Source organism: Theropithecus gelada, chromosome 5, assembly GCF_003255815.1.
Source record: "Theropithecus gelada isolate Dixy chromosome 5, Tgel_1.0, whole genome shotgun sequence".
NCBI lineage: Eukaryota > Metazoa > Chordata > Mammalia > Primates > Cercopithecidae > Theropithecus > Theropithecus gelada.
This window is the reverse complement of record NC_037672.1, coordinates 14501370-14521885: the sequence shown is the minus strand read 5'-3', so window position 1 is coordinate 14521885 and position 20516 is coordinate 14501370. Positions and strand designations below refer to the sequence as shown.

The following is a 20516-nucleotide window of genomic DNA, read 5'->3' as shown; positions in this document are numbered from 1 at the left end:
TAATGAATCATTAAGATTCACATATTAATGATATTGTGACCTCATTTGTACCTGTAGGCTGTTGGGGACTGCAGAAATAAGGGTTATATAAAGATGAGCAGGCCGGGAGTGGTGGCTCATGCCTGTAATCCCAGCACTTTGGGAGGCTGAGGTGGGCAGGTCCCCTGAAGTCAGGAGTTTAAGACTAGCCTGGGCAACATGGTGAAACCCTGCCTCTACTAAAAAATACAAAAATTAGCGGGGTGTGGTGTCAGGCGCCTGTAATCCCAGCTACTTGGGAGGCTGAGGCAGGAGAATTGTTTGAACCCGGGAGGCAGAGGTTGCAGTGAGCAGAGATTGCACCATTGCACTCCAGCCTGGGTGACAAGAGTGAAACTCTATCTCAGAAACAAAAAAAAAAGAGCAAAACTGTGTCCCCACCTTCAAAAAGGGCCCACTTTGGTGGGGGGAAAAATGTTTGTGTCAATAAAATAAAAAGCAGTATATTCAACTTTATAAGTGAGGTACTGTAATAGGTACCTCATCGGACGACACGTAAGAGTGTCTGAGTCCTGTTCAATAGGAATTAGTGTGCCAGTATGTTTTTAACTGAGCGAGAGTCATTAGATTTTTTGTTTTAGAAACATTGCTGGCTAGCTGGTTTGGTGCAAGGATTGAAATGAGAAGCTAAAAGCAGGGAAACTAGTAGTTCAAGCAGAAGGTAAGTAGGGCCCATACTAGGTCTGTATTAGTGTAAGCAGAGAAGGGGTGAATTAGAGATGTTTGAGAGGACTATGTGTCTTATTAAGATACTGAATGATGGAAAAACGAAAGCTTTTAAGATAACTCCAAAATCTCTAGAAGCAGTATTGTGTGTTTACCTAAAAAGATAGAAGCTCTGAAGCCAGACTGCCTAAGTTTGAATCTTGGCTCTGCTATTTCTTTTTCTTTTTTTTTTTTTTTTTGAGCCCTTTGTAGCCCAGGCTGGAGTGCAGTGGCCTGATCTCAGCTCACTGCAAGCTCCGCCTCCCAGGTTCATGCCATTCTCCTGCCTCAGCCTCCCGAGTAGCTGGGACTACAGGCGCCCGCCACCATGCCCAGCTAATTTTTTGTATTTTTAGTAGAGATGGGGTTTCACCGTGTTAGCCAGGATGGTCTCGATCTCCTGACTTTGTGATCCACCCGCCTCGGCCTCCCAAAGTGCTGGGATTACAGGCGTGAGCCACCGCGCCCGGCCTCTGCTATTTCTTAATGGGGGTAGTCTTGGGCAAATTATGTACCTTCTTTAAGTTTTTCATCTCAAAAATCACGATAAGAGTGCCTACACTTCATGCAGTCATTCTGTGAATATAAATACTCTAAAACCAAAAAGTCTTTAGAATGGTGATTTGCACTCAGGTTTGTTTGCTATAATTATGTTAGCCAGGGTAAGTAAATGAACAGTGATGAAAATGAGATGAGAATACAGAAAGCTTGGCAAACTCAGAGGATAGAAAATGGTGAGTTCACTTTTGGACTTACTGAATCTGTAGCTTCTGGCAAATGATAGTCACCTAGTGTTTGTTGAATAGTGACAGAAATAAGCAGATTTTTTTTTTTTTTTTTTTGAGACAAGAGTGTCGCTCTGTCGCCCAGGCTGGAGTGCGGTGGCCGGATCTCAGCTCACTGCAAGCTCCGCCTCCCGGGTTTACGCCATTCTCCTGCCTCAGCCTCCCGAGTAGCTGGGACTACAGACGCCCGCCACCTCGTCCGGCTAGATTTTTGTATTTTTTAGTAGAAACGGGGTTTCACCACGTTAGCCAGGATGGTCTCGATCTCCTGACCTCGTGATCCGCCCGTCTCGGCCTCCCAAAGTGCTGGGATTACAGGCGTGAGCCACCGTGCCCGGCCAGATTTTTCTTTAAAAAAAAAAAAAAAAAATAGGCCGGGCGCGGTGGCTCACGCCTGTAATCCCAGCACTCTGGGAGGTCGAAACGGGCGGATCACGAGGTCAGGAGATCGAGACCATCCTGGCTAACACGGTGAAACCCCGTCTCTATTAAAAAATGCAAAAAACTAGGCGGGCGAGGTAGCGAGCTCCTGTAGTCCCAGCTACTGGGGAGGCTGACGCAGGAGAATGGCGTAAACCCCGGAGGCGGAGCTTGCAGTGAGCTGAGATCCGGCCACTGCACTCCAGCCTGGGTGACAGAGTGAGACTCCGTATCAAAAAAAAACAAAAAAAATGTACCAGGTATTGTTGTAAGCTCTTTGACTAGAGAATCTCATTTAATCTCTATCACAATCCAGTAGGATAGGTAGTATTATTTCCATTTCACAGATGAGTGAACAGAACAGTGAACAGGTTTATGGCTTAATGGTAGTAGCAAAGTCCTCATTCCCAGAAGGCAAAAGAGGTTCTGTTTTACCCTGCTGGTAGTAAGAAAGTGGACCAGCTGAGATTTGAACCCAATCGATGCAACTCCAGTGTGCTGAACCACTACAACAGGTCAAACCATTTTGAAACTTCTGGCCCTAGTATCTCAATAGAGATACTGAGACTAGAGTCTATTATGGTATGCTGTTTCATACAGTGTTAGGTGTCTAATAATAAATATACCTATCATTTATTGAATAGCTACTATGTCCCATGCAGTGAAGTACCTAGTGTATTGTTAGTTTTTGAATAATTAATGACTAGTATCAATATATAATATTACCCCTATCTTTGAAGAGGAATATCATAGAAATATTATGGTATATGCAAAGGAAAGGATATCATTTCTAGGAATTTTCAGTAAAAGACTGGCAAGAATAAACATATGTGAACTTGTAATTCTTCATGAATAATAGCATTCCTTTTTTTGACCCATCCTAAAAATACCCAGATTAGAAAGGTACATTTGGTAAATATTTTACAATCATTTCTTATTTACTCATTGCTTACCCTGCACACTAGGTCAATATGCCCTACTGTTTTATGGTCAGTTATTCAGTGACAGAAAGATTATTTTCACAAAGATCTGGTAGTAACAATTGTGCATACTTACATTTTGTAAAATCTGGGAATAATGTTTAGCCACAAACTTGTTCACTATTCTGCTGTTCCTTGTCAGCAACAAGAACACCTTTGCAAAGACAAACAAAAATTATATCTTACTATAGTATCAGCTACCTAGGAATAGATTACATAAAGATAATGGATTGAATAGATTGATGCAATTTTAACTCCCTCTAGGATGATACTGAAGAAAACAATTTTTATCCTTCACCATTTCTGGGCTGGGAATGGTGATGAGAGGCTTGCTTGAATTATTCAAGTAGAGCTTTTTTATTACCAGTGATTTCTAAGCTTGACCTTTTCAAGGAACAATGCATATCTGATGATCTCTTGGGATATTCTCATTATTTAATGTATATAGCAATATTAAAAGATAGTATTGAGTGCTAAGTATGCCAGGTACTGTGAAAGCCTATTACACTTATTCAGTTAATCTTTACAACAACACTATGAAGTATGTTTTACTCTTTTTCATAATTTATTAAGTGAGGACCCAGAAACTCAGAATACATAATTTGCCCTGGGTCACACAAATGCCACCACCTTTGAACTTAGATATGAAGACTACCCTCTAGAGTTGGTAGAGCCGTGGAAGGAGCCTATGCCCCTAAATAAAGTAGAGCTGTCAAACCAGTTCTGGACCACTTACGTGGTGTATATGTAAGTTTAGTAGCCAGCTTCAAAGATAGCCCTCAATTAATCCCTGCGTTTATTAGGTACACTGTTGTGTAAGTAATCCCCTCCCACACTGTACTGGGGTTGTTCTGTACCACCAATAACATAGGCATGAATGATGGGATGTCTCTTCTGAGATTACATTATAAAAAATTGACTTATCTTGGGTTTGAAATCACTTGCTCTCTCTCTTTCTTGGCCCTCACCTTGAGGAAAGCAAGCTACCATATTATAAGTAACCCTATAGAGAGTACCATGTGGTGAGGACCTGAGGTCCTTATTCTAACAGCCTATAAGGATGTGAGGCCTCCCAACAGCCACTTGAGTGAACCTGAAAGCAAGATCCTTCAGTCCCAGGTTATGTCATTACATGATCGCAGCTCTGGCTGCTAACTTGACTGCAGCCACATGAGAGAACCTGATCTAGAATCACCCATTAAGCCACTCTGTAATTCCTAATTCTCAAAAACTGAAATAAAGCCATTTAAGTTTTAAAGGGTGCTTAAGCCATTCAAGTTTTTGGTTAATCTGTTATGCAACAATAAGTAACTAACACATGAGAAAAAGGAAAAAAAAGACCCTATCTTGTTTAAGGCACTGTTATTTTCTATTTTCTGTCACTTGCAACTAAATGTAACAAGTCCCTTCTCCAGTTAATTTGTAAAATTAACCTAAAGAAACAGTTTTGAAATACTATTCCTAAGGTTCCCAAACACTGAGAATTGGCAGAGACCAAAGAGAACATCATGTCCAATCTGCTCATTTTACAGGTAAAAGTAATAGCTAACATTTAGTGCTTCCTATGCCAGGCTCTGCTAAATTCCATAAAACAGTTAATTCTCAGGATACTTTGTGAGGTGGAAACTCACTATCCCTTTACAGATGAGGATACTGGTTCCACACTCCAACCCAATTTTGCTTTACTGTCTCTTCACTGTAAGAGAACACTTTTAAAACAGTGCAATTACAAGCACATGCCAAAGTTTTGTTACAACCCCGCACACAGGGGAAACACCTATAGTAGTCCAAAGAATCACCTTGGTAGAGACATTTTAGGGAAAGAGAATGGAACTAATCACAGTTAAATCGGTTACACAAATAACATAATGATTCATTAAAGGTTACCTAACTCTTTTTTTTTGAAACAGAGTCTTGCTCTGTCACTCAGGCTAGAGTGCAGTGGCTTGATCTAGGCTCACTGCAACCTCCTCCTCTCAGGTTCAAGTGATTCTCCTGCCTCAGCCTTTCCAGTAACTGGTACTACAGGTGTGTGCCACCATGCGTGGCTAATTTTTGTATTTTTAGTAGAGATGGAGTTTCGCCATGTTGCCCAGGTTGGTCTCAAACTCCTGACCTGAAGTGATCCACCCACCTCGGCCTCCCAGAAAGTGTTGGGATTACAGGCGTGAGCCACCGTGCTGGGCCACCTAACTCTTCACTGACTTATCTGGATGACTGGTGACTGATTTCCCATAACAAGTCAGCCTGAGAAAGTCCTTTTTACACGTGTTGTAGATTAATTAATATGTATTCATAATTTAGCACCTTTTATCACTCAAAAGTGTCCCAGACCAAGTCTGCACAGTTGAGGAAATGAAGGTTCCAGAATGGCCAAGTGATTTGTCCTAGATCTTGTGGGTACGTAGTGAGAACTGGGATTAGAGTTCAAATCAATGTTTTATGTATTAGCCAGGCTATTAGTCAGTGAACACAAATGAGATGTATACATGACATCTCTATTTTTAGGTAGCTCTCCGCAGAGGTGTCTTGTGTAATTGGGGATGTTTTTGTACTCTGTTTTGAGTTTTTAAAACAATGTCAGAGGCTGGGTGTGGCAGCTCATGCCTATAATCCCAGTGCTTTGGGAGGCCAGGTAGGAGGATTGCTTGAGGCTGGGAGTTCAAGATCAGCCTGGGCAACATCATGAGACCACACCTCTACAAAAAATAAAAATAAAAAATTAGCCTGGTGTGGTGGCACATGCCTGTAGTCTTAGCTATTCTGGAGCTGAGAAAAGAAGATCATTTGAGCCTAGGAATTTGAGGCTGCAGTAAGCTATGATTGTGCCACTGCACTCCAGCCTGGGTGACAGACTGAAACCCTCCTAAAAAAGAAAAAAAAAAAAAAAAAAAGTCAGAGGTAGGGAGGAAGGAAACAGAACTGATACTTTCCTAATACTTTTTTTTCCTCTCTGTAGGCAGGGATTAAGCAATTGCCTGCCAGATTTCATCATTACAATGAATGTAACTCTGACACTTTACAGGAAACTTATCATTTCTTTCCATTCCAGAAACTTGTGATACTTTCTCACTACATGGTGCAAACAGCTGAGTCAAGTTGTCCTTGAGAGTAGCCACCTTTCCCTCAGGTCATACACATGGAACCATTCTTTCTCCCTACAACTCAGCCCATTATAGAGCCTTTGACTGAAAATCAAGATTTTGGTGTTCACTTGGCAATATTTACTACGAGGTAAATGACACAAGGTAGGTGACACAAAGGTATATTTGGGAAATGGAAGGCTCATCTCTGTCTGAAAATGTTGTAAGGAAACTTTATGGACCACTATACACATTATATCTCCAGATTTAAAATGAAAGAAACTATGGTTTTAGCATTATTTAAACTTCTCTTCAAAAGGAGATCTAAGGAATGGGACTACTCTATATTTGAACAGTTAACGTAGTTTGTGGTGCAGCTCACATTCTCCTGGTAGAAGGAATTGGAAATCTGAGTAAAGAGGTTCCCAGAGCTGAATTTCACCCAGTACCCAGTTTAGGAATCAAGTTTTGCTTATGAGGTCAAAATGAGAACCCTTTAAAGGAGAGTAACAATTGTTGAAAGTAAGAAGGATGTTAAATACAGCTTGTTTGGGTTAGTTTTCCTTAAAAACCATATATGTATATTACTGAATAACAGGAGTATTTTGGCTTGTAAAAACTTTTCTTTTTTTTTTTTTTTTTTTTGAGACGGAGTCTCGCTCTGTCGCCCAGGCTGGAGTGCAGTGGCCGGATCTCAGCTCACTGCAAGCTCCGCCTCCCGGGCTTACGCCATTCTCCTGCCTCAGCCTCCGGAGTAGCTGGGACTACAGGCGCCCGCCACCTCGCCCGGCTAAGTTTTTGTATTTTTTAGTGGAGACGGGGTTTCACTGTGTTAGCCAGGATGGTCTCGATCTCCTGACCTCGTGATCCGCCCGTCTCGGCCTCCCAAAGTGCTGGGATTACAGGCTTGAGCCACCGCGCCCGGCCTGTAAAAACTTTTCAAATTATCATTCATGCAGCAAGAAATATTTTATGCTTGCTATGTATGCCTACTACTTGTTCAGGGAATGTAGATAAGCATTATTACATAATGTCAGGTACTTAAAATGGCTAAGAAATTATTTTACTGGATACCTTTTCATTTATGACATTCTGATTTTTTGTCGTTAAATATATTTAGTTAAAGCACAGGAGGGACTGGAATTAATGAGGAAGAAACATTGATCACTGCAGCTCATTCAGAATGGGGTGGATAGTATGAAACTTTGAATCTAAAAGCTGGGAGATTTCCAAGAACAGTAATCTGGATTTATTCAACTTTATATCTCAAGCTCCTGCTGCATAGTGGGTGTCCAATTTAATGCTGAATATGAGAAAATTAAGTCTCTGGAGTCCCAGATGGATAATTTTTCTGAATATTTAATGCTGAGCTTAAGGGCCACTTCCACCAGAAAGCCCTCTGTGGCTATCTAGAAAGTTGATTAAGACCATCCTATATGTGCCCATCTTAGTCCGTTTTCTGTTGCTTATAACAGAATACCTGAAACTGGGTAATTTATAAAGAAAAAGAATTTATTTCTTACAGCGTGGGGCTGAGAAGTCCATGGTCGAGGGGCTGCATCTGATGAGGGCCTTCTTTCTGGTGGCGACTCTGCAGAGTCCCAAGGCAGCGTAGGACATTATATGGTGAGGAACTGAGCATGCTGTCACAGGTCTTTCTTCCTCTTGTAAAGCCACCAGTCCCACTCCTATGATAACCCATGAGTCCTTTAATCCATGAATGAATTAAGCCATTCATGAGGGCAGAACTTTCATGACCCAATCACCTCTTAAAGTCCCCACTTCTTAATACTGCCTTATTGGGGATTAAGTTTCAGCCTGAGTTTTGGAAAGGACAAACATTCAAACCACAGCAATTCCTAAATCATCTTAGCTGGCTGCAGCAGTTGTCGATTGACTATTTTAATGGACAGTAAGGATCAACTCTGGTACTGAGAGAGGGCTATGATTCCAGCTGGGTCAAAATGGAAACATTCTTTCATTGCTTGTTTTCACAACTAATCTGCTATTGGGGAAAGTGCTGTGTCACATACTCAAATAAACGGAGTTAAATGCCTTAGAATTGACCTTCCCTGGCCAGTAACCCTTTCCAGGGTTCCCAAATTAGGCTTGGAAACTACTATAGAAGAGGCCTATTGATAACGGAAGAAGTTATATTTTTAGGTTGCCAGAGACAGAGTGAGAGTAGGTAAGAGAAACGACCAATTCTACCAGTCATTCTACAATGTGGGTTTTCACTGCTCTGTTCACATGCGTTATTCAGACTTCTTGTGGTGGTCAATTGCTAGATGGTCTGTTGGAATTATCTGCTGTCATATATCCAAAGAGGTCTCAAAGAGAGTTAAAATGACAACCTTAGCCTTTATAAACGTTCCAATCTGCTGTAGTTGCAGTAACCTGTGGTGATGATACTACATTGATCAATGACCTCTCTAGAGCTAAAGTTCAGAATAAGTCAGTCATTTATTTTGGATATATCAGGTGATTAATTGCTACATCATTCAGCGTATGGAGCTAATGTTAACAGCTTTCCATGGGAAAAATTACTCACAGGGCTTACTTTTAAAATCACTTTCTTTCTTTCATTTTGTCATCTAAAACAAATTCCTTGAAAAGGCCAGTGTCCAAAGTGGCTGCTATTACTTTTCAGCTGACTATAGAGCTTCAAATCTGGGTGACAGTGAAACTGTGTGGATGGGCTTTTTTTGTTGTTGTTGCCAAATACCTTTTTAATGTGTCTGGTTCTAGAGATGGATACACTAGTGAACAGCACAAACACAAACAGTTGATTGGAGAAGACAACATAGCATATTAAACGTTAGTAAAAATGAGGAAATTACACAGTGCTATGAACTATCCTCATTCTTTTTTCCAACAAGTATTTACTGCATACTCACTTTATGACAGACATCATTCTAAGTGCTCAGGATAAAACAAAGTGCATGTTCTCATGGAGTTCATTTCTCTATATAACTGGTTAACCTGAGGTCTGATTCTTCATTCCAAGATAGCTGGAATGAAAGATTAGCATGAGGTAAAAAAATAGAGGGTAAATAAGAAAATGCTCTCTGCGGGTTATTAAAAAATATAGAGGCAAAGTCCTGGGGAAAGAACAGAGAAAGAGAGCGAGAAACAGGGTGAAAGGGAGAAGGAGGAAGAGAGAGTCAACATCTTTATGAAGGACTTTATTATTCTATTTCTTAAGCATTATTCCTGCTTCTTAAGACACATTGTGTATAAGACATCTCTGTATCCCAACTAATGCAATGCCTGTGGGGGTATTGTCAAATCCAGATTTATATGACCAGATTTTTCACTTACTAATTTCTGGGACCCTAGGCAATTACTAGAATGTCTTGAAGACCTAATTTCCTGCAGCACTACCTCACAGAGTTGCTTTTAAAAAGTACTGATCGCTTACAGACGGTACTATTATAAGTGCTTCAAATATATAAACTCAATCCTCATAAAGATTCTGAGGTAGGTATTACTAGCCTCATTTCATGTAAGAACAAACTGAGGCACAAAGAGGTCATATAGCTTGTTAACGGTTGTATAGCTAGTGTCTGGCAAAACCAGGAATCTTAACTTCATTTCCAGAGTCTGTGGTTTAACCACTGTTTACACTGACTGTCTATAATAGCATATAGTAAGATAAGATTAGAACTAAATAGGGTGCATTCCACTGCAAAGTTCTTTCTCACCTCCTTCTACTCCATTATTTGTTGAATATTTACTGATCCCCATGTTGTCTTGCAACTGTGATAGATAATAGAGAACAAGGGTGAACACAGCATATCTGGTTCTTGCTCTCCTGGAGGTTCTGGCCATTACGCAAATAACAATTCCTCTCAAGGTTCTCAGGCTTCCCTGTTTTCTCCTGTTTCCCTGTCTGCCCAGCAGTACTCCAGCCAACCAATCTAAGACTGACAAGCGTCAGCAGAGAACAGGGTCTCCAGGAGGTCTGTGGCGAGGGCCAGGCTATTTATGGGGAAGAGACAGACATTTCCCTGGTTTAGTGATCTTGTTTTCTCTCCGAACCTCCGCTTAAAATGGCGGGATTTGTACCAAGGTTCTTTACCGCAGTAACCTTCCATTATTCACCCTTCTTCCCACCCCCAAGGCCCGTCGGGCCTATCCCTGACCCGCGTTCCAGCACTTGAGGTGCATTTCCGCACCTGGATCCCCAGATACTGTTTTTCCCCGCGTTGAGACTTCCGAATTCCACCAGGTCTCTCTCTCGCGGTCTCTGCCCCGCCCCTCGCACCCAGGCCCCGCGCCCGCGGTGGCCTGCCGCCCGGGACCGAAGCTCTCAGAGCCCGCAGCCCTGGTTCACCAACCGCTGGGCGGGAGCCAGGCCCGACCTTTGACTGGCGGGCGGGGTGGTCTGCACTTGGCCCCAGAAAGAGTCTGGCACGGGCCAATCGCAGGGAGGCAAAGGGTAGCTCTGGAGGTCCCGGCCAGACGCATTGGTCACCCAGGCCAAGAAGGCGTCGGGGCCTGGGCACAGGCAGAGCTCGCGGCCCCGACTGCGGCCATTGTGCTTGGCTGCCTCTCCTCAACGCCTGGTGGGCTGGGCAGAAATGGGAGAAGCGCCGAGAGCGCCACTGAAACGACTTTCCCCTACTCTCAGATACTGTGCTTTCATGTAGTGAAAGAGACAGGGTAAAGGTTTGCTGCATAGGAAGAGGACAAGAAACGAAAAGAGTGGGGGCGGGAGGCAGAAGCCGCCAGCCTCTGCGCGCGCCCGGTCACGTGGGCCGCAGGGACCGCATGGCGGCGGCCTGCGCGCCCCCGCGTTCCTGCCGGCCAGGCTGACCGGGCGCGCGCGCCGACGGGGCGGGCGCATGCGCAAGGGGGCGCGCCGCCTCTGCCCCGCGGCGAGGGTGTCTATGGAGAGGCGGCGGCCGCGGCTGCTGAGGCGGAGGCTGAGGCAGTGGCGATGGCGCCCTTCCCTGAAGAAGTGGACGTCTTCACCGCCCCACACTGGCGGATGAAGCAGCTGGTGGGGCTCTACTGCGACAAGGTAACGGAGCGCCGAGCCTCCTGCTGTGGGCGGTGCGGGCGGCGATGGGGAGCTGGCTGGGTTACTGGGGCGGCCTGGCCTGTGCCGCGCCCGCAGCCCCGTGCCGTCGCCGCGCGAGTAGCCGCCTGCGCAGCTGTCAGCGCTGCCCGTTCCCGCAGCCTCCCCGCCCGCTGCGGGGCCCTCGCAGAGCCGGCCTCCCCGCCTGGCCGCCGCCTCGGACGTGCTCTCGGGGCGGGCGGCGGCCCCTGCCGAGGGCCTGGCGCCTGAGGAGGGGCGCTGCCGGGGTCACTGGCCGCCCTCGCGCCGGCCCCACCGCCGCCCTGGGCCTCCCGCTGCTGCCTCTAAGGAGAGCGGCCCTACCTCCCCGAAGCCTTGGGTGCCCCGGCCGGCCACCTGCCGTGGACTCCTATCCGCACCGAGCAGTTGTTCCCGTTCTCCGTCACTCCCCCGGGCCTGTTCGGGGCTCTCCGTGCAGACACCCACCCATCCTCTGAACCTCTCCCTGGCTTCCTGGCTGGAACTGCAGCGTCTCCCAGCTACCGGGTTCCTTTTACCCCCAGCTTTTTTCACTGGTTTGATTTTGGGGGAAAAGCCAAGTTTAGAACTGAAGAACCTTCACTCTTCATGTGTCGTTATCGGTTTTTTTGCAACTTTTATTGCCTTGACCACTTACTAGATGTAGATTTTGTTATAAGACAGCAATTCTTGGAATTCTTTACATAAGCTCGAATAAAGGGGGCCTCGGGAAAAGTTGGTTTAACTGTGAGAACCATTTTGGGCTCATAATTGGTGCAGCATAAGCTGAAGAGGCACTTGTGTGGAGATGATTCGGGGCCTTTTGCTAATGATTTTAAAACAATATTTAACATTCCACATATTTGTCAGTTTATGTTGGGGAAAGTCACATGGATATCTGCAAACCTCAGGCAGTCCCGTTTCTTGTGGAAATGATCCAACTACATAAAGCATTCAAATGACTACTGTTTAAGCATAGAAATCAACTTTTAGGAATTCTCAGAAATTGTATAGCATTATGCAGAACCATTGTCTACAGAAAAGAGGGGTGTTTCATAGTTAAGCCAGGCGATTGGAGAATGCCCGGGGTGTTCACTGCTAGGCCACACTCAAGACCAGCAATTTAAAGCAGTGACGTTGAATTTCAAATCTTAGCACTCCATCTTCTCCCTCCCTCCATTCTGAAAATTTAGAAATACCCAGTTCACACGTAGTTGGAAACACCAGGACTGTCTAGGACAGTGGTTTGCAACCTCGGATGCTTATTAGCCTTAACCTAAAAACTATTAGAAATCCTGATGTTTATGTGACTAAAATTAGGATTTCACCCACACATCAGGTATAGAAGATTAAAGCTCTCCAGTTGAGTGCAGTATGCAGCTGAGGGTGAGAACCACTTATCTAGGAGAAGCATGAGGAATGGTTAAGCCATTAATGGAAAGGGTATATCCCTGAATTTTTTAGTTAGCAGTATTGTTGTGTTTTTATCCTCTCTGGCTTTTGAATTTGGTTCATTCAGACACCATTCTTTAATAGCAGGAAAGAAAAAAATTGGTCTCAAAAATCGAAAGTGGAAGTTGAGACTAACAGAATCCAAGTTTTCTCTCCAGTTTAAACTGTGGAGAGGTAGCCTAGGATCAACTGAAATTATATGGAGAATTTTGTGCATGTGCCCATTTTCCTAGGGGGTTTGTAGCTTTCATCGATTTCCAGATGATTGTGACCTCCCAAAATAATCACAATTTAATTTACTTGCAGACTAGGCTCACCAGCCTTATTTTAAAGTTTTCAACAAGTTAGTCACTCTTTTTCTGTGTCTCTTCCTGGTGGTTGAGAATATTTGAACAAATTTTGAAAATGCAGTTGCTTTTTTACAAAATATCTGAGTCAAGTAAGATTCTTTTCAGTAATGTTCCTGTTTGCATAACTAGTTTAATAAAGCATTTTCAATTTGACATAGTGTAAGTCAAAATTATTACTAATTCTGAATTAATTAGGTATAGTTAATGAGATTCTTGTATATGTTCATGAAGAAGATTAAAAGTCCAATTTTCTGAACTGAGACCGAGGAGATTTAGGGAAAAAAAAAACTGCATAGGAATTTTACATCCAGATTTCTTCTTGATAATGATAGCCAATGGAAATCTCTCTTAGGATGTCCTTTGGGAGCTAGAGTGGAAAATAATTATTTTGTAATGGCTCAGTAATCTTAAAGGAATTAAAGGAAGAGTACCTTGTTTGTTTTTATTCATTTATCATCTCATGTTTTGCCATTATCCTTTGGTTGTATAGACCAAGGATATCCCATTGAACACAGTTTACAATAAAACTATACAAAATGAGAACTAGTTTTTATGCTCAAACTAAAAAGGTACAAAATAGTTATTTCACTGTACTGTAGTCCAAATTTGGGCTCTGAATGCTCAGTTATTATAAAGAAGTCAGTTACTATTTTCAATACTGAACTTCTCAAGTACAATGTATTTTAGAAGCATCCATTTATTTGCTAGCATCAAGTAAACCACTTATATGCTTAAACTAGTTAGTATAATGTATTCCAAAGTTATCTTAGTCTACTTATTTTTTAGGTAGAAAGTTGAATAGGATGAGAAAATAAAACAAATTTTCAAAAGCTGACAGATGTATGTCTTAGACCATTTTAAATATTGCTGTCTAATACCTGATTTAATACTTTGCCCATAGATTTCTTTTTACATTTGTAAAAAGTTTTATGGAAAGGTTTTTCACCTTTGTTATCCAGACAACAGTGCTTTGAGTTATGTAAAGACAAAGTATTTCTGTTTTATTGCTGGGGACTTACAGGCCTAGATTAGCTAGGCCAAGGTTACATAAGCAGCTAGTGGTAGATCCGGATGGAAACCCAAGTCATTGTTAGGATTCCTAGTTTAATTTTCTTTATATTAAATCATAGTAGTTTATTTTTTGGGGAGCAATGTGCTAAAAAATCTGCTAATTCACTGACCTTTCAAACTGGGATGATGTTAGTAAATATTTATATTGAATGACATCCTTTTTCCATTTTACTTCAGTTTATCAGTCTTTTCTCCAGTTCTCCAAGGTTAACGCCATTAATTCTGTCAGTGAGCATTGGAGTTTCTACCATCTACTCTGTAGTAGCTTGTGCTACAGAAAGACGTTGGCAATGTGACATGTGGTCTCTACTCTCAAAAAGTTTACAGTCCAGTATGTAATAACATCTATGCTAGGATGGAAATCCAAACACGGTATAGTGGGAGCAAAGGGAGTTATGTGGTCAGTTCCACATTAAAGTGTCAGGAGTGGTCTCTTTGAATTGATTTCTGAGGGAAGAGTAGGCTGTGGTTGTAAGGATGTGGTTAGTTCAGAGATTCCCAGGCTTATATATAAACCAGTTATTAAAAACTCAAGTAATGGAAGCCTTAAGGCGTGCCCAAATTTTTCAGGTAAGGGTATTAAAAGTGCTATTTACTTTTATTAAAGGATTTAATATATTTGTACATTTATTTATACATATAGGACATTTTGTCACCCAAAACTCTTAAGTGGGAAGAAGCGTAGAGTAATTTGAATATATTCTTTTTTTAAAAAAATGAGTGAGTATAACTTTATGGTCAGTTTTCCTTCCCCACCTCCCGGCCCCCCACCCCTTTTTCTGCATACCTGTAACAATTTATTGACTGGCATTTGAGAAGATTGGCTTAGTGGAGAAAATATTGAATTGAGAGCTGTGGAAGAAGTAAAAGGGAATTTAATGAGTTCTTACTACATGTCTACATTGTTTCTTTTAATCTTCACAAGAACTACCTAAGACAAATATTATCCTTCATTTAAAGTTGAGGAAACAGCTTTAGTGGTTAAGTAACTTACCCAACTCATTCAACTAGTAATTAGTAGAGCCTCAATTTTAATCTTAGGATTTTTTTTCCCCTTCAGAAGCCCATGGGTTTTGCATTACCTTACTAGTTCGGCTACTTATTGGGAGCTCTATGATTTTATGCAGAACAGTTTACCTGTGGGTCATTTTTTCCATCTGTAAATTTGATCAGATACTTACTAAGGTTTCTTCACTAAGTATAAGTCTCCCTTGATTAAATTAAAGCATTGTCTGAGTGAGTAAACAAAGTAAAAATGTATTTGGGTGAATAATATTGGTGTTTTTGTTATGCCTTTTTTTTTTTTTTTTTTTTTTTTGAGACAGAGTCTCGCTCTGTCGCCCAGGCTGGAGTGCAGTGGCCGGATCTAAGCTCACTGCAAGCTCCGCCTCCTGGGTTTACGCCATTCTCCTGCCTCAGCCTCCCCAGTAGTTGGGACTACAGGAGCCTGCCACCTCGCCCGGCTAGTTTTCTGTATTTTTTAGTAGAGACGGGGTTTCACCGTGTTAGCCAGGATGGTCTCGATTTCCTGACCTCGTGATCCACCCATCTCGGCCTCCCAAAGTGCTGGGATTACAGGCTTGAGCCACCGCGCCTGGCTGCCATTTTCTTATCTATTTTTGAATGTGCTGTATTGTCTTTAAGTGACATACCACTTTTGAGAATCAGTTTGAAACCAGGCTGTAATACTTGATTTATCACTGTAGAATGTTTGAGACAGAAAGTCAGTTATAGGTTGGGCGCAGTGGCTTATGTCTGTATCCCAGCACTTTGGGAGGCCAGGGCAGGTGGATCATGAAGTCAGGAGTTCAAGACCAGCCTGGCCAGAATGGTGAAACCTCGTCTCTACAAAAAATGCAAAAATTAGCCGGGCGTGGTGGCGGGGTCCTGTAATCCCAGCTACACGGGAGGCTAAGGCAGAATTGCTGGAATCCAGGAGGCAGAGATTGCAGCGAGCTGAGATTATGCCATTGCAATCCAACCTGGGCGACAGAGCAAGACGCTGTCTCAAAAAAAAAAAAAGAAAGTCAGTTATAAATCCTTTTAAAATGTGGAAGGTACCATGTTACTATTTGTTAATTATGTGTGTCCTTTTATATATGTAAGTTCTTTGTTGAATTTGTGAGGCATCAGAGTATATAACTTTATAGGTCACTAGGAACCTTTATATTTTACTGTAGAAGAGTGCTCTTCAAAATGTGACCTGTGACCTATTAGTAGTAGGTCATAAATTTCTTTTGTGGGTCAGGAACAGCATTAAAAATTTAAATGGAAAAGTAAGTATTAGAGTACATCACAGATTAGAGAGGGAAATACTGTTCCCTGAAATTTGAGTGTTTGTGATGGGTGTGAATCTGGATTACACTATATTTCATACTAAAGGTCATGGTTAACAGTGTTTGAAAAACAGTTTTCTAGAGCAACATTTCTTAACCAAAGCACTGTTGACGTTTTGAGGTAGATGCGTCTTTTTTATGGGGGCTGTCCTGTGCCTTGTAGGCTGTTTAGCCACATCCTTGACTTTTATCCACTAGGTGTCAGTAGTACATTTCCAGTGGTGACAACCAAAACTGCCTCCAGATTTTGCCTTTTATCTCTGGGGGATGGGTAGGGGGGTGGCAGAATTACTGCCTTGGTGAGAACTGTTGCTTTGGAGCAAATGTTCTTTCTAACAATTTACTCTCTTGGATCTGAAAAGATAGCTTTATTAATGGGACTAACGTTGTATCTGTAGAAAAGCCATAGATGTTAGAGTTTTAGGGACTTGGTCTTGGTTTTGTTGTTTACTAGTTGTATGATATGGGGTAAGTTTTTTTCCTGAGCCTGTTTGTTAGACTGTAAAATGAGGATTTTAATACCTACTCTTTAGATTGTTTTAATAATTAAATATATAACAACACTAGGGTAATTTCTCACATATCTTTGGCTTCAGTATGTCCCAGAAATTATTAGTGTCCAGGTTTTTTTCCTCTATAAAGTCTGTATGTGAAGGCCAACAATTTTAAAAACTATTCATATAAACAGATATCAAAAAAGTTAAATTGTGTATATTCTGGTATATTCTGGTTCTTTTTTTTTTTTTTTTTTTTTTTTGAGACGTAGTCTCTGTCTCCAGGCTGGAGTGTGGTGGTGTGATCTTGGCTCACTGCAACCTCCGCCTCCCAGGTTCAAGCCATTCTTCTGCCTCAGCCTCTCGAGTACCTGGGACTACAGGCGTGTGCCACCATGTCCAGCTAATTTTTGTAGTTTTAGTAGAGATGGGGTTTCACCATGTTGGCCTAGATCTCTAGACCTCGTGATCCACACGCCTCGGACTTCCAAAGTGCTGGGATTACAGGTGTGAACCACCGTGCCAGCCCTGGTTATTCTTTTAACTGCTAAATTTACTAACTTTAGGTACCAGGTTAAAAACATTTGCACTTTTCATATGGAGAAAAACTGAGTTGGGTAGTATCTTTAAGGACTTTTCTGTCTGTTGCTCCTTTTTTTTTTTTTTTTTGGCTTTGTTTTCACTTCATCAAACCAACAAACATGTTGAGGATTTAATGTAGATAAAAATCTTATTTCCTCAACCTGTTGTACAAAATATTTTATATTCTCCACCAAGAATTTAACTTGATCTGTTAATCTGTTGATCATTTTTTCCCAGCTTTATTGAGGTATAATTGACAAATAAAAATTGTATATATTCAAGGTGTACAATGCGATGGTTTGATATACATGTACATCGTATAATGATTACCAAAATCAAATTAACACATCACCACAAATAATTACCCTTTGTGTGGGAGTGGTAAGGACACAGAAGATGTACTCTCAGCAAATTTCAAGTACATAATACAGTATTATTAGCTATAGTCATTGTACTGTACCTTATATCCCCAGAACATACTCATCTTAGAACTGAAAGTTAGTGTTCTTTGTTCGGCATCCCCCATTTTCTCCATCCCCTGCTCCCTGACAACCACCTTTCATACTCTCTGCTTCTATGAGTTCTACTTTAGATTCCATATATAGTGAGATCATACATTATTTGTCTCTCCGTATCTGGCTTATTTCACTTAGCTGTTTTCCAGGTTCATCTGTGTTGTTGCAAATGACAGGATTTCCTTATTTATGACTGAATAATATTTTGTTGTATATATCACATTTTCTTTTTTTTTTTTTTCCAGGCAAGAATTAATTTCTTTTTTTTTTTAAATTTATTTATTATTATTATACTTTAAGTTGTAGGGTACATGTGCATAACGTGCAGGTTTGTTACATATGTATACTTGTGCCATGTTGGTGTGCTGCACCCGTCAACTCGTCATTTACATCAGGTATAACTCCCAATGCAATCCCTCCCCCCTCCCCACTCCCCATGGTAGGCCCCGGTGTGTGATGTTCCCCTTCCCGAGTCCAAGTGATCTCATTGTTCAGTTCCCACCTATGAGTGAGAACATGCGGTGTTTGGTTTTCTGTTCTTGTGATAGTTTGCTAAGAATGATGGTTTCCAGCTGCATCCATGTCCCTACAAAGGACACAAACTCATCCTTTTTTATGGCTGCATAGTATTCCATGGTGTATATGTGCCACATTTTCTTAATCCAATCTGTCACTGATGGACATTTGGGTTGATTCCAAGTCTTTGCTATTGTGAATAGTGCTGCAATAAACATACGTGTGCATGTGTCTTTATAGCAGCATAATTTATACTCCTTTGGGTATATACCCAGTAATGGGATGGCTGGGTCATATGGTACATCTAGTTCTAGATCCTTGAGGAATCGCCATACTGTTTTCCATAATGGTTGAACTAGTTTACAATCCCACCAACAGTGTAAAAGCGTTGCTATTTCTCCACATCCTCTCCAGCACCTGTTGTTTCCTGACTTTTTAATGATTGCCATTCTAACTGGTGTGAGATGGTATCTCATTGTGGTTTTGATTTGCATTTCTCTGATGGCCAGTGATGATGAGCATTTTTTCATGTGTCTGTTGGCTGTATGAATGTCTTCTTTTGAGAAATGTCTGTTCATATCCTTTGCCCACTTTTTGATGGGGTTGTTTGTTTTTTTCTTGTAAATTTGTTTGAGTTCTTTGTAGGTTCTGGATATTAGCCCTTTGTCAGATGAGTAGATTGCAAAAATTTTCTCCCATTCTGTAGGTTGCCTGTTCACTCTGATGGTAGTTTCTTTTGCTGTGCAGAAGCTCTTTAGTTTAATTAGATCCCATTTGTCAATTTTGGCTTTTGCTGCTGTTGCTTTTGGTGTTTTAGACATGAAGTCCTTGCCCATGCCTATGTCCTGAATGGCACTACCTAGGTTTTCCTCTAGGATTTTTATGGTATTAGGTCTAACATTTAAGTCTCTAATCTATCTTGAATTAATTTTCGTATAAGGAGTAAGGAAAGGATCCAGTTTCAGCTTTCTACTTATGGCTAGCCAATTTTCCCAGCACCATTTATTAAATAGGGAATCCTTTCCCCATTTCTTGTTTCTCTCAGGTTTGTCAAAGATCAGATGGCTGTAGATGTGTGGTATTATTTCTGAGGACTCTGTTCTGTTCCATTGGTCTATATCTCTGTTTTGGTACCAGTACCATGCTGTTTTGGTTATATCACATTTTCTTTACCCATTTGTGGTCAAGCACTCCAATTGGCTCCATATCTTGGCTATTATGAATAATACTGCATTGAACATGGGAGTGCAGATATCTCTTAGAGATCCGAATTTTATTTACTTTGAACATATACTCAGGAATGGGATTGCTGGAAGTTATGAAAATTACATTTTTGATTTTTTGAGGAATTTCCATACTGTTTTCCATAATGGCTGTACTAGTTTCTTTGTAATGATATTTTATTTTAGTCTGAATACAGAATTAATAACGGAAAAGCCTACTAAGTAAGGCTTGCAGATGCCTAGGTAGTGTTTATATTCTGTGTTCTTTATATTATTAAATTGTCACAGGTAGCCAGGTGCAGTGGCTTGTGCCTATAATCTCAGCAACTCAGGATGCTGAGCCAGGAGGATCACTTGAAGCCAGGACTTTAAGACCAGCTTGGGCAACATAGTGAGACCCCATCTCTAAAAAATAAAAGAGTAACTAGGTGTGATGCACACCACACCTGTAGTTCCAGCTATTCGGAGGCTGAGGCCAGCAGGAGGATCACTTGAGCCCAGGAGTTCGAGGTTGCAGTGAGTTATGATCATGCCACTGCACTGCAGCCTGGGCAACAGAGCAAGACCCTGTCTCAAAAAAATTCTCACAAGAACTCTGTGAGGTAGTTAATATTATTAGCCCTGTTTTACAGATGAAGAAACTGAGGTACAAAGAAATGTAATGACTTGCTGGCAGAATGGATTACACCTAGGCAATCTTGCCCCAGAGTCAGTGCTTTTAACTACTGTGCTAGATTAGCTGGATATAGATTCTATCTATAGTTTAGAATCTCTTTATATAGTTACTATAGTTAATTTGGCTGTCAGTTTGTGGCATGAAACAAATCTTTACCTTAGTGTGTTATTAGATCTAAAAGAATTTCTAATAGTCTAATGATAATATATGCAAAATTCCCTGTATATCTTTTAAGATATTATTTTTCT

The 20516-nt window shown here is 41.5% G+C and overlaps 1 protein-coding gene across 4 annotated transcripts in view; it reads left to right on the top strand.

Annotated features, from left to right (window-relative positions):
- The first annotated feature begins 10829 nt into the window (after nt 1-10829).
- FBXL5 (F-box and leucine rich repeat protein 5) overlaps nt 10830-20516 on the top strand; it is a 43153-nt gene continuing 33466 nt past the window's right edge. For 3 of the 4 annotated variants that reach the window (XM_025384654.1, XM_025384653.1, XM_025384652.1), the window contains exon 1: nt 10836-11038. In XM_025384654.1, coding sequence (XP_025240439.1) covers nt 10955-11038 — 84 coding nt within the window. In that variant the 5' untranslated portion in view covers nt 10836-10954. Of the gene's footprint in view, nt 11039-20516 lie in introns of all 4 variants that reach the window. The other variant, XM_025384655.1, reaches the window with a different exon arrangement.